The sequence below is a fragment of the Coccomyxa subellipsoidea genome (assembly GCF_000258705.1).
Source record: "Coccomyxa subellipsoidea C-169, whole genome shotgun sequence".
Classification (NCBI taxonomy): Eukaryota; Viridiplantae; Chlorophyta; class Trebouxiophyceae; family Coccomyxaceae; genus Coccomyxa; species Coccomyxa subellipsoidea.
In genome coordinates this window covers 2,552,255-2,566,463 of record NW_005178042.1, presented here as the reverse complement: position 1 = coordinate 2,566,463, position 14,209 = coordinate 2,552,255, and the positions used below count along the sequence as shown (strand labels likewise).

The 14,209-nt window shown below is 53.5% G+C and overlaps 2 protein-coding genes across 2 annotated transcripts; one reads left to right on the top strand and one right to left on the bottom strand.

The window, feature by feature from the left end:
• Positions 1-647: 647 nt before the first annotated feature.
• COCSUDRAFT_39175 (cation efflux protein) lies at positions 648-2,852 on the bottom strand (the record flags this gene model as incomplete). The annotated part of the gene is made up of 7 exons (XM_005652022.1): positions 648-837; positions 1,213-1,420; positions 1,615-1,746; positions 1,879-2,014; positions 2,144-2,306; positions 2,474-2,574; positions 2,760-2,852. The coding sequence occupies 7 exons, from the start codon at positions 2,850-2,852 to the stop codon at positions 648-650; spliced, it is 1,023 nt and encodes a 340-aa protein (XP_005652079.1).
• A 918-nt stretch (positions 2,853-3,770) lies between these two features.
• COCSUDRAFT_52195 (kinesin-domain-containing protein) lies at positions 3,771-14,177 on the top strand. The gene is made up of 26 exons (XM_005652021.1): positions 3,771-3,891; positions 4,130-4,265; positions 4,644-4,688; positions 4,790-4,867; positions 5,013-5,186; positions 5,335-5,577; positions 5,790-5,975; positions 6,222-6,413; positions 6,606-6,812; positions 7,018-7,170; positions 7,335-7,461; positions 7,584-7,666; positions 7,788-7,859; positions 7,993-8,139; positions 8,299-8,438; positions 8,806-9,025; positions 9,336-9,476; positions 9,571-9,593; positions 9,932-10,148; positions 10,482-10,613; positions 10,901-11,125; positions 11,384-11,644; positions 11,896-12,090; positions 12,320-12,441; positions 12,749-12,977; positions 13,289-14,177. The coding sequence occupies exons 2-26, from the start codon at positions 4,230-4,232 to the stop codon at positions 13,481-13,483; spliced, it is 3,843 nt and encodes a 1,280-aa protein (XP_005652078.1). The 5' UTR covers positions 3,771-3,891; positions 4,130-4,229; the 3' UTR covers positions 13,484-14,177.
• Positions 14,178-14,209: the final 32 nt, after the last annotated feature.

Below are 14,209 nucleotides of genomic sequence, written 5' to 3'. Positions count from 1 at the left end.
ATCTGGATATGGAAAAAAATATCTCCACGTGGCACCTACCTGGCACGCCTCCCAGCCGCACACTGAAAACCGTGCGAATTGCTTTTTGAAGAAAGTGCACCTTGCTGATAAGTCAAGAGGGAGGCAGAAGGAATGTCTCTGTTTGCAGCTCCCCTAATTATTCAATGAGGCAGACAGATATCCTTTTGGCGGAATTTTTGCTCTTTGATTGAGGTTCACTTATAAGGAAAAACGTACCAAGTGACCTCAATAAAAAAGCACTGGCAGTGCATTTCAGCGCCGCGCCGTCAGCATGATAATCGTGCTGCTGGGGCTACATCATGCATCCGGATCATCCACTTGTATTTTATGACAACTTCAGATTCTTGCTTTCCTACTGCACCGCATAGGCACCGAAGGCTGCGCAGCCATTATTGTAGCTACATAGGATATCCATGAGGTACAACTTGCCGGTAACTTGCCTTGAAGGCTAGAATACACCAATATCTCCAAGATGGCTTTCGATGCCATCAGCAGTGCTGGGCAGTGCCTGAAATCCCCTCCAATTAAACACAAGTCTCAAGCACGTTGCTATTACTACATTGACACATGATGATATTGGAAACAAAGAGCCACTCGGGACCTCTCGAAATGAAAAAGCAAAACCATCAGGCCATTTTGTGCTCGGGCACGTGCGTGGTCTCAAAATCGATGTGCACAAAGGCACGGGCAATGTCCGGCAGGCGCTCAAGTTTGATCTGCAGCTCTTCGGCAATATCATGCGACTCTGCCACGGTCATCTCTGCTGGGAGCACTATGTCCACCTCGGCAAACCAGGAGTCGCCAAACGAATACGACCTGCACACCACCACTTTGCCACATCAACACCGATCTGATCTTGAAAAATGATTGGAACAGAGATGAAGGGTTGTGGATTGAGCCTTCCAGTAACTACATGTTGTTCATCAAAGGCAAGACGCTTTGACTTCAATGTTTTCCTCCGCACTAGGCACACTATCCAGCTGCATGACTATTGCCCAATCTGGGTGTGTCACCATGCATGTCCCTGTGCTTCGCATACCAACAAAAGCGGTTGCTACATGCTAGCAATTGCGGTGGCTTGACCAGAAGAATCAACTCTTGGATGAGACTGGAAATCCATGGTGACATCCAAGGCTGCGGCGGGATGTCAGCATGGCAGCAGTGACAATTAGCGGCCGCAGCACAGCGCACCTGACGGTGTCGATCTGGAGGATGCGCGGGTCGTGGTTCCAGCAGAGATAGGTGAGCTTTTGCAGGAACTGGGGCGAGGCCGACAGGCCCACCAGGTTCATCACGTTCAGGTAGGCCTGGCCGCCCCAAGCATAGATGAGCCAGACCGATAGCAGCATCGCCACCAACGGATCCATCCAGGCCGCCACCTTGTCCCCCAACAGCGCACCTGGGCGCCAGGTATGTCCTAATTCAAAATCTAATGGAATTCGAAAACAAAAGGCTCCACAAGGATTGCGCCAATTTCTAGACTGAAGGGTTCATGCATCTGAGTGGCCCAGCAGGGCAGTGCAGGCATGACATGATGCTGGGGTTACATATGCTGAGAATGAAATTGAGGGCGAGGGAGAGTATGTGTCTCACCGGCAAGGCCGACAGAATTCACCAGAACATCATTGATGTGGTCCAGCGCAAAGGCTTGCACAGAAGAGTCCGAGCTCTTCCGGCAGATAATGTACATGCCCAGCTTCATGATGATCACGCCAACAGTGCCACCTGAGACAGGACCAGTACAAGCTTTTCAGTCACACATACCCCTCCCGGGGGGTTCCAGCAGCAGGCACACTTGCACAGGTGCGATGGCAAGTCCACCAACAGTATGATATCGTCAGACTGAATAACGCTCACCCACAACCCAGCCCACGTGAGGCAGCTCTGTGCGGGTGTGAGCCGCCAGCTGCCGGATGGCTTCCAAGATGACTGAGAACCCAGCTGTCCCCATGATGCATGAGAAGACAATGATCCCCAGAGGCTCCATACGGGCCTGCAGACCAGACAGCCCAATCCTCTGGCCCTGCTGCGAATGGCTATCTGCATGCCATGTCCTAGAACTGTCCAACAAGCACACATGAGAAAAGCAGTGCAGGTGTGTGTGCCAGACCAAGGGCAGCACCTGCCCAATGGGGAACTTATATTTGTTCTTCCGCCTTTTGGCGATGGATGTCGACCAGATGATGAAACCTGAGATGACATCAAGGACCGCATCCAGGGTGGTGACAATGATGGACAGTGAGCCACTGATTGCAGCGATGCCCACTCGCACCAACAGCAACACTCTGCACAGCAACACAAAAAGAATCGGTCCCAGCACAGTCTTGCAACACCACTTGACAGGTAACAAGGTTGTGTCCACGGTGCATTGGACGTTTTCCAAGTTGCCAAAAGGTGCATCACATGGTTGATGTACTGGAAGTTTGAGATGCTGTAGCCGGGGGGGCCCTACATGTTTGATGCAAAGGAGAGCGACATCGCGCGTCGATTCCTGCGTTCATCCGCCTCATCAATTGCATCCCCATCGTACTCTCCCGAGTGCAACGTATCCACCTGCAGTGATGACATTCATCAAAACACACACACACACACACACTCCTGCATTTCTCCACAAGCCCTCCAAGTATTTCCCAGAGGTGCAGCATGCATGGGAAGCTGGTGTGCCGCATCAAATTAGACTTGCCAGAGAATGCTCTTAAGAGGTGATGCATGGGCATGTAGCGATGCATGCAACTGACCTCCATGAGCGAGTCAATGATGTCGTTCTGCCGCCTGTAGAAGTCATCCAGTAGGTTTTGTTGGAACATGCGAGTCAGCAGCCCACTGGCCATCTCCCAAGGCCCTTGCGATTCTACTTGCTTCTTCAGCCCCTGCAACCAATCGGGCCTTAAGGGCTCCGCTGCGAGCAAACAGACAGTCTTGCAGAGGTGAAGGTGAAAATAGCGGAGTGGATCACCTCCAAGTCTCCAGGTGACATTCGTTTCTCTCCCCAGTTAATGCTGGGCACATCGCGGCCGCTGGTGCTCACTGTGGGGGCTGATTCCCCGAGGAAGGCAACAGTGGTCCCGTGAGTACCCTCCTCCAACCGTCGCAAGCCTTGCAATGGAATCCTCTCCAGATCTATGGAGTCTGGTGTCATCTTGTGCTGGGCCATCAACAACCCCAGTACACCTGAAAATGCAGGTATGCAAGCTGACGATCAATGCGAAGAGCATTGGGACAGGTCGTCTAGTGGGAAGGTAGTCCATTATTGATAAATGATGCAAAGATGTCTGGCAGTCTCGTTTGGATTTCAACAACTTTTGACGAAAATTTCTCGTTGGTGCCTGACTAGACACTCTTCGCACCGAGACTGGGGTTAGCTGCCCGTCATTCCAGCCTTCCTATGCAAGATCCGCTGACCAACTCGCGCCGCAGAGGACTCCAATTGGGCAACTTGAAGCTGTTCCGGTGTGCCAAGGGATGGTTAGATGCCAGGCGAGGGTTTCCTTGTGATACGATGAGCCCGAGATCGTCACGCCAGCCACTCGCGGTAATCTGGAGAATGGACACAGCAGGATTAACACACTGGCCTGGGATCGATTCTGGGATGAGATCTTCTTGAGGCGAACGGTTTCCCTGCAGGTTTCGTGCTTCTAGAACGAGGGAAAGACCTGCAGGGCGTTATGGAATTGCAGCCCGGGGACTTTGAAGTCATAGTGGCGCGTATGCTGGCGTTCAGTTCTGACATGCTAGCAATAACCTGGCAGCGTAAATTGCCCGTGTCCATGCTCTGCAGAATGTCAAGTCCTCAGTGAGGCAGTCGAGTGCCTGACTGGATCCAACAATTTCCTGAGAGGTCAGTCGAAAGCCAGTCATCCCCTACTTCTGGTGGGTGCACTGAAAAAATCATAGTTATTGCATGCCTGGAAAATGGTGATCAAAAAGAAGGCCTGAGCATGGAGTAATTAGATCATGCTGATTAATGCTTGTTGAAGTTCTGTCAAGCCCAGTGCAGACAAAAACTGATTCATGGAGATCTATACTTTGCGACAAGCTGTGTCGCCAGTGCTGCAGTAACGTGAATAGGGCAGCAACACACCAAGGATCTATAATTTCGTGTATTCAGGGGCTGATCACATTGTACTAAGAGGCCCCGGAGTCGGTACACGGAGGGCGAGGGGGAAGCTACCTTACCTTTAGTTGGCCGGAAGGGCAAGCCAGCGACTATGGGTGCACGAGGACTCCAACTCGACGTTGCGTTGGTATGTCTACCACCATGCCCAAGGCAGACGCCTTTTCGTAAGGGACAGGCGAGAATCTGTTAAAATAAGGGAAAGGTTCTCTTCTGTCAGGTGGTCTTCAGCAGAAAGCATTCCTTTTGTGGAATTTTGTCAGATTATGCATGCAATGCTTTGAAACAGTATGAGACTTGTGAAGGACACCTTTTCGTATGGTCTCGTACAATGGTGCAACCCCTACAGTCCAGGATCTTTAGATTAGAGGAGACAGGAGGAAGTACAGACATTCACGTGGTCGCCTACAAGGCAAAGTGTGCATGTCAAGAGCTTATTTCTTGAGAATGTGTTCTGTGTGTGTTGCAGCTTAAAAAAGCAGAAACATATATTGAGATGCTGGTGCAGGAGGAGGATTATGGCAGCGAACCTGGAACTCCAACTCACAGCCAGGTAGGATTCAGATATTCGACCAAAGATTTCTGTCTGATGATTGTAATCGAAGTCTTAAGCACATTTGGATATCCGTCCTTACATTTGAGATGCTGTCGCAGGCTATGTCGCCTGGAGACTCATCCACACCCTGCACTCCGCATTTGGAAGCATTGGCTGGTCATACAAACAATTTTCAGGTGAACAATGCCTCAATTCTGATTTCACAAGCAATGTGGGATCTCTTCCTTTCAAGTTTGCTGTACAGCCTTTGTATGTTATTCAGTGAAGGACAAAGGGAGCACTTCCTGAACCATTTACCTGACACACAGTAATGTTGCGCAGCTTGACTCCTTCAATCGAGCAGCCAGTGGAAAGGGCGGCAAGTTTGGCCGGCTCTTCAGTGGCAGGAAGTCCTCGCCAAAGACTCCCAACAAAGACTCCCCTGCCAAGAGCGACCCGCCCACCCCTTCTACACAGCCTAGCCTTTCCCTGGATGACATGCTCATCTACCAGCCGGTGTGGCACTCGCCCGGCATTTGCCCCATATTTGTTTGCACTACATGCCATGGACAATGCTCCTGAATGCAAAGGCATTCGGCAGGCAGGGCATGGGCAAAAAATGCATGACATGATTCCTCCTGGCTTATGACAATGGTGCATGCAGGACTGCATCCCCACCTCCCTGCTGAAGCTCAGCGCGGACAACGCGAGCCGGGCAGTGAAGATGTTTGCCGGCGTCCAAAAGTACATGGCAGAGAACGGAGGGGAGGTGCTGAGCGGCACCGCGCGCGCAGAGCTGGTGCAGAAGCTGCTGCACCAGGGAATCAAGCGCCCAGAGCTCAAGGACGAGCTCTACATGCAGCTGCTCAAGCAGTCGCGCGGCAACACCACTCCCTCCAATGTGAAGGTGCACCCCTTCTCCATCTCACCACGCTGCTGGACACATCTTGTCCACCGTGCCACCATCGACCAACACCTTGAAGGCTGACCAGTTTTGTGGGACTTGACTGTCGTCATCTGAGTCTGTGAGTCATTACATACATGGACATGGCTTTGCATGTGAATTGCGTGTGTAAGAAGACAGGCCTGCTGCTAATCTCTTGGCATGCAATTATTCAGGCCTGGGAGCTTTTCTTCCTGGTGGCCTCCACAATGCCGCCCTCCAAGGAGTTTGTGGGCCTGGTCAGCGAGTACGTGCACACGGTCGCGCATGGCGAGGCGGACGGAGATGAGGAGGCGCAGAAACTGGCACGCCGCGCCTGGGGTGGCCTGAAGCGCTCTGCCAAGGCCGGCACACGCCGCACGGTGAGTGCATCCGCGTGCGTCCAACAAAATGACGCGTTTCTCACCCCTTCTCAGCTGCACCTAATCCATGAAGGAATGCACCCCAAGACAGCTTGCACGTGACAACAAAATTCTGCTGGAGCTAGATGAAGCCCATGCCTACAAAGTGCAGCTCTGGATCCATTCCCTGAAGTGAAGGACATCTGTACGGGGGGGGGGGGGGCACAGATGAGCATGTGCTGATTGTGCAAAGCTGTCTGAGTGCAGCTGCCAAGTGTGGAGGAGATTGAGGCGCTGCTGGGGGACCGCAAGCAGACAGCGATTGTCTTCTTCCTTGATGAGACCTTTGAGGAGCTGGAGTATGACGCCACCACCACAGTGCTGGAGGCTGTTGAGTTCCTGGCCGGTGTCATCAAGCTGCAGAACTACCAGACCTTCACCCTGTACGAGTGCAGAAAGGTGTGCCAGCCTCCCTTCGCTTGCAAATATCGCAGGTGTCATTGGGCACAGCAAGCCATGCATGCATGAGAACTTGACCATGCATGCATGCAGGAAAATGACGGATGCTGACTTCTGGCGAAGTTGTTGAAAGGCTAGGTGCCTTATCAAGAAATGTCAGACAACTCTGACAGAGTAACATTGTTGTGACAGGTGGTGAAGCCGGTTGAGCTGGGTGCTCCGTTGGCTGATGAACACTACATCATGGACGACAACAAGTACATCGCGGACATCATGGCAGACTTCAAGTCTGTCAAGACGCGCGACTACCAGTCCAAGATCCTGTTCAAGAAGCGCATGTTCCGCGAGACTGACGAGACCATCACAGAGCCCCAGTTCATCACGCTGTCCTATGTCCAGGCGCGCACATGCAAATGGTATTTGTGCATGCATGCATTCTTATTATTATTACTAGACGTTCTCCAGGTCATAGAGATCTAGGTACGTTCAGCAACACATATATTGGTGCATGCATGAAGTAAGAGATTGCGCAATATGCATTCATCGACTGCTGCTCACTTGTCTGTGGGAAGGAGGCTGAGGAATGGGGTCTGCATGTGCGCAGGCCCAGCATGACTACCTGGCAGGCAACTACCCGGTGGTAAGGGAGGATGCGGCACAGATGTGCGCGCTCCAGATGCAGGCGGAGTGCGGCCCTGCCATGCTGGACAACCCCGACGCCCTGGAGACCGCCATAGAGCGGTTTGTGCACAAACAGGTGCTTTGCCAGCCCCAACATTAACAGCACCTGAGCAAGCACTTCAAGGAAATAAATTCCTTTACAACCTACACTCATAAACTCACGACCTGGAGGGGGAGAGTGCATTGCTGTCTCGCCTCATTTTAGGGGATTTTATGGGCATTGTGTTGATGTGCATGCAGGTCTTGATGACGCGCCCACGTGAGGAGTGGAAGCATGATGTCGCGGGGCGCTATAAGGCGCTGGAGAAATTCTCCAAGGAGGATGCCAGGCTGCAATTCCTGCGCATCCTGCGCTCTCTGCCCTATGGTGATCTCCCTTCCTCTCCTGTTTGTACTCAGCCAGCTCATGCCTCACTGTAGTGCCAGAAGTGTAAGTGGCCCGACTCTCGTACAACAAAGTCTGAACATGCTGGGTCACTTCGTCTGCAGGAAACTCCATCTTCTTCTCAGTCAAGAGGATAGAGGACCCCATTGGCCTCTTGCCTGCCAAGCTCATTCTTGGCATCAACAAGGTATACCACTGCTCAGCGTACTGGTCCCATTTCTACATCATGCTGAAGAAGCTTGCCCTGCATTGATCAGTCATGTCTTGCCTTCTGCGCAATCGACCCTGACAAAGCTCTTGCCCTGCAGAGGGGTGTGCACTTCTTCAGGCCAGTGCCGAAGGAGTACCTCCACAGTGCCGAGCTCCGTGACATCATGCAGGTAACTTCCTGCCTATGCCTTCTTTCCCTCTCTTTCATCCCAAATGTTCGCAGAAATGTATCATGACTGTTATGCAATTTACTAGTTTGCTTCAGCTATTCTGCTGAGACCTTGGAATGCTGTTGTGCTGCAGTTTGGCTCATCCAGTCAGGCAGTCTTCTTCAAAATGCGCGTAGCGGGAGTGCTGCACATCTTCCAGTTTGACACGCGCCAGGGCGAGGACATCTGCATGGCGCTGCAGACGCACATCAATGACATCATGATGAAGCGGTACTCTAAGGCACGTGCACATTTCCATACCTCCACAGGCCTATGCTAATACTGAATTTGCATATGAAACTGAAATAGAGGAAGCAATGCTGGCAATATCATGGTTCCCCTGGCCTGGCCTACAATTGATCTGGCTGTCTACTAATCTGCTGTGGGGTACTGTCTGCAGGCCAAGGCAATGGCGGGAGCGGATGGGAAGGTGCAAAGCACCGGCGGCGCTGAGGCAGACCTGCCGCCCGCACACTTCGGCGCAAAGTATGAGCAGCACGTGGGCGCTCTACAGAAGCAGCTGGATGAGGCAAAGAAGACGTAAGTGCCCACATTGCCCTGTCCCAACATCCACATTGCTCATAATTGCCATCATAGACATTGCCCTGTCACCCATATCCCTGGTGCTCTCATGTCCCAAACTGGTAGCGCAATGCTGCTTGATTGCTGCATCCTCTGACTGTGATGGCATGTCCTGCTCTGTAGCATGTTCAACTTCTGCCCATCTCATCCTCTTTGATCTCATATTTTGTCTTTGATAGCTAAAGCAACTGAGTGCGCCCATGACCAAGTCTTCAAGCATCCCTGCTTTTGCATGCCATATAATGCTGCGCAACAATCAGTGATCATCAAAGGTCTCCAGGGTCCAGAGGAACACACGTGACAAGATTTACATCCCTTGGTGCAGGATTGAGGAGATGAGGAAGGCGGAGAACGGGCACTCCTCGGACAAGGCACGGGTGCTGGAGGAGTTGGAGGAGGCCCGGGAGCGGCTGGACGCGGAGCGCGCGGCACAGCGACTGGCGTCTGAGCGCGTGGAGGCGACCACGCGCGAGGTGGAGCTTCTGCGCGCTGACCTGGCGGCCACCAAGCAGAACCTCGACAAGGCCGAGGCCGACAAGACCCGGGTGCGCCTCCCTGTCCCTACTTCCCGCTTTAATCTCTATCTATACCCCTGTCAGGAGTGCAGAGGTTTTTGCCCTCTAGGTCGGACCCTGCCACCCCAGACGGGACTCCAAATCAAGCTGATGTTGAGGCTCCTGTTGCACGTGAAGGAAATAGGCTGATATGAAAGACAGGGCTGTGCACACAAGCCTGGCTTGGTGATATGTTTGCGTATGATGCATCAGTTTCTTTGCTCAAAAGCTGGCTTGAGGGATTTTTCTACTTGTGTCTGATGTGGAGAAGACTGCTCAGAGGTACTCTGCCTACCTGCAGGCTGTGGAGGCGGCGGTGTCTGCGGCGGTGGCGGATGTGGAGGTGAGGACGCAGGAGGAGGTGGCGGCCGCCTCCGTGGCCATGAAGGCCGCGGCAGAGGCGCAGCAGCTGCGCGAGCTTGAGGACAAGGCAAGATCACCTGTCATGACGCCACATTCCCCTTCGTCTCGCTTCGATGTGACATTTTCAAGCCCCGAATGACCTCTCTTGGAGTCAGCCTGCTGCTGCTAATCAGATGCTGGGGCACTTACCAGACATGTGCATGCAGGTGGATGCCCTCCAAGCCCAGCTTGCTACCACAACAGATGCCCAGCTGGCCGCTGAGGCCTCACTGCAGTGAGTCCCACCTCACACTCATTTCCCTGCTAGACTCATGACAGTGACATGCCATGCACTGCGTTTGTGCCCTGCGCCGATTTATCCTACTCCTCCTGTCTGGGGTATGACGCCTCATGACATTCGCATGCCATGCACTTGTGCACTTTCAACATCAACATACACTGCCTGTCTGGGGTCTGGTGCCCCACCTCCCCTGCTGTGTGGGTTCTCCCACAGATGTCTGGCGTTGTCTGACACCTCACATCTCCCGCTGACAGGGAGGCGCAGAAGGAGGTGGAGCTGCTGGAGAAGAAGATGCAGCGGCTGGAGGCGGCTCGCGCGGCGGAGATCGCGCAGCTGACGGCCGAGCTGGAGAGCGCGCGCAACAGCGTCGTGGAGCAGCTCAGCGCCAAGGATGCCAAGGTCAACGACCTCATTGAGGAGCTGGGCAACACCCAGGCGCTGCTCTCCGAGAAGGAGGCCGCCCTCGAAGAGGTGCGCGCCCGGCCATCCTGCAAAGCTCTCTTTGAACTTGGCACCTTGTTTTGGTTTCACAGAGCGAAACACTGTGTTGCATGCTTGCATTATGTGCAGCATTGGTCCTTCTGCGAGGCTCCTCTGTCTAGCCTCTGTGCGGCTGCCCTTTTCTTCTGAGAGCAAGTCTTGGGCTCCATGCTTGAATCAACCTTTCGTCCAAAGATTTGCACATGCAAGGCTTGCAGATCTGGAATCTATGATGTCACAGGATTCCATGCTCAAGTTAATCTCATCCCAATGTGTAGTCTCATACGATAGCTGCAGATAGTTGACGTAGCTTCTGCATGGCAGGTGGAGCAAGCCTCAAATGAGCTGGATGAGCTGAGGGAGATGAAGGAGGATGTGGAGAGGCGGGAGCGCGCGCAGGCCACCGTCATCGAGAACCAGGCCAAGCGCCTAGACGAGCTCGAGACCCTCTATAAGGTATGTATGCAGCCCTCAGGCCATGCATCTCGCCCGCTTTCATATCCCTGAACTTTCAAGTTACAGGCCTGTGAATAACATGCATGGACCCTCCAGAAAGTGCTGAGGAACGCCAGTTCTCCAGAAGCCACATGTGTCTGGTTCCTCAGGCACTTGCAGATCCTCTACGGAAGTCTGTAGACCACGATTACAGGTACTACCACAAGCAGAAGCAGAGGGTGGACATACGTCCCTGGTGTGCATGCCTTGGGCTTCTCTGGGCTCAACTGCTGGCATGCGGTGCGCAGGAGGAGAGCATCATGCGGAAGAAGTTCTTCAACATGATGGAGGACATGAAGGGCAAAATCCGCGTGTACGCGCGCGTGCGGCCGATGCTGAGCTTTGAGAAGGAGCGCGGCCAGAAGGTGGCACTCAACATCCCCGACGAGCTCACCCTGGACCACATCTGGAAGGAGAAGAAGCGCGAGTACCAGTTCGACGCCGTCTTCGAGCCCGTCGCCTCGCAGGAGAAGGTCCGCGCCTGCACCCCGGCAGACAGATCATCCGTGCAAGCAACAAAGAGTGAATCTATCCCTGCTGATGCACTTCGCAGCACTGGCAGTCTGGAATGCATGCATTCACTTCAATGCCGCACAAGCAGTGTGGAATGAATGCGATCTTCCTCCCAATGCGCATAAATACAAACATTAGACACAGCAGCACCGTGCCTCTTGTATCAATCTTATGGTGCCAGCATTTGGTTTCTGACAAGGGTGCCCTCTCCTGCGCAGGTGTTTGAGGACACGCGGCACCTGGTGCAGTCGGCAGTAGACGGCTACAACGTGTGCATCTTCGCGTACGGCCAGACCGGCTCCGGCAAGACGCACACCATCTATGGCACGGCCGACATGCCGGGCCTGACCCCACGCGGCATCCACGAGCTGTTCAACATCCTGGACCGAGACAGCGGCAAGTACACCTTCAGCGTCTCCTGCTACATGCTCGAGCTCTACCAGGACGACCTCGCCGACCTGCTGCTGCCCGTCCCCAAGGTCAGTACTCCTCACGCTGCACTGCAACTACCTCCAATAGCCACCCCGGGAGCTGGCTCCCATCATCACTTGCTTGTCTCTGCTTCTCAAGGCATGCTGCATGCCTTGTGCAATGGCAGCTGCAACACTTGCATTTGTCCTGAACCTGTCCAGAGCACTTCACTGCTTCGAGCAAGTCAGGTTGGCAGTCTGGAATAAAAAATATTGAAGAACCTGGCATCTGATCTCTTTGTGGGCTTGTGTGAGCGCAGCAGCCAGCACCAACGCGCGGCCAGTCAGGGGGCTTTGGGTCGGCCGCGGTGCGCGCGCCCAAGCTGGAGATCAAGAAGGACACCAAGGGCATGGTGAGCGTGCCGGGCGCCACCATGATTGAGGTCACCTCTGCCAAGGAGCTCCTGGCCACCATCGAGAAGGGGCAGCAGCGCCGCCACGTGTCATCTACCCAGGCGCTAATCTCCCCCCCCCCCTTCCCTTTCATTGCTCTTGAGGCAGCAGCATTTGACTTGGTTTCGCTTCCTAATGATAAGTTACAAATGTCCTCTGGGTGGGGCAGCCCATGACTGGCTCGTTGACAGCAAGTGGCGGTAGAAGAAGGGCTTAGGAACTCCTCTTCCAGCCAGCCCTGCCCTATAACAAGTATAACTGACAGGCTTAAATCGACATGATTTTGTGCAGATGAACCGCGAGTCATCGCGCTCGCACCTGGTCATGTCAGTGATCATCGAGGCCACCAACTTGCAGACCCAGAATGTGACCAAGGGCAAGCTGTCCTTCGTCGACCTGGCCGGCTCTGAGAGGTGCGCCACACCCCACTCCCTGCCTTGACACAGAGCATACCAAATTGACAAACTGAAATCACTGCTGCTGGATCACTAAAACACAGCTATTACCTCAGATGTGCCATGCTGACCTATATAAATAGGAATTTATCTGTCAGAATCCCTGTGGCATTCTGAATATCTGTTATCTTTTGGCACGCAAGCAAATGATGCACCTCTGCCAAGATTGTGGCATTGCTGGATGCCTGTTTTGATTGCTTCCCCTGGCTTGGCATTACAACGGAGTGTTTCTCAGGACCTGACGCGTGGAACCACGTGGTTGCAGGGTGAAGAAGAGCGGGTCCACAGGCGAGCAGCTGAAGGAGGCGCAGGCGATCAACAAGAGCCTGAGCGCGCTGGGCGACGTGATCAGCGCGCTGGCCACGGAGCAGCCGCACATCCCCTACCGCAACCACAAGCTCACCATGCTCATGAGCGACTCCCTGGGCGGCTCCGCCAAGACCCTTATGTTCGTCAATGTGTCCCCCACCGACACCAACCTCGACGAGACCCAGGCACGCGCCCATGCTGCTACAGTTGATAGCTTTCCACATTTCATGCTGTGATATGGTGCTCTTCCTAGGTCACCAAATTACTGCATGCCAGGAAAATGTGCAGCATCAATGCAACTGTGTCCTTTCTCCATCTGATGCTGCTCCTGCAGCACAATCTTGGCTGGCACGTCTAGACCGGCAACTGGATATGCATGCAAATCCCTTGCATGTAACAGGTGTGAGCAGCCATGTGTGTATTTCGATGCAGCCTGATATGCAGCATATCTTGTAGCATGTGAGAGATTCTGATGGGATGTGTTTTTGTGCTGCAGAACTCGCTGGCGTACGCGACGCGTGTGCGCACGATCAAGAACGAGGTGACCAAGAACGAGGCGAACAAGGAGATGCTCAAGGTCAGGAAGCAGCTGGAGTACTGGAAGGAGCAGGCCGGCCTCTCGCCCGAGCAGCGCGCGTTCGTGGACCTCGAGGACATCACCGATGAGCGCCACCAGGCTGACCAGGAGTGATCTCATATGAGCAGCAAACGGCCAGACCCGGTGTGAGCCACAGCCGCATGCGCACTTACCCGCCGTTGCCATAGCCGATGGGCCATTACTGGACGGTGCACCCTGCAGCAGCGAGCTGGAAGAGCATTTGGCTGGACAGAGTGGGGAGGGGCAGGCATCAGAAGGCCTCTCTCTGCCTGGGGATTCTAGTAGCAAGGGAGATTGGTGGAGACCGCATCGGGCCACCACGATGGGTGCCAGCTTGCGGGGCAGAATGTAATGCCTGCACTCGCTCAAATAAGGAATAATGATGGAGTGATGAGCAAGATTAAGATGGTGGAATGAGTTCTCCTCGTGGGGGGTTCGTGTCAAGTGCTGTCGCAGTTGGCATTAGCAATCCTTCTTACTGCAATGGATCACATGCTGAGGACTCCAAAGTCGCACGGAGACTGAGAGTTCTGAAACTTTCAGGCCGCTGAAAGGCATGTCACGGCCTGTCCATTTTTGTGTTTCTGCTAGTCAAATCACTGTGCATCTAAATTTCGGCTTTCATTGTTCTTTTCGTACAGCATCAGACGCTCAAATTCTGATGCTTGTTTCTTAGTTTTGCTGTACGTACATATGTGAGCCAGCTCAGTCAACAATCAGATTATCGTGATACCGCCCATCATGGGACAAAACGCCAAGCGTAGATGTAATATATATCCACCACTTACTACAACATAAGGCACTCAACTTCGAGTTCTC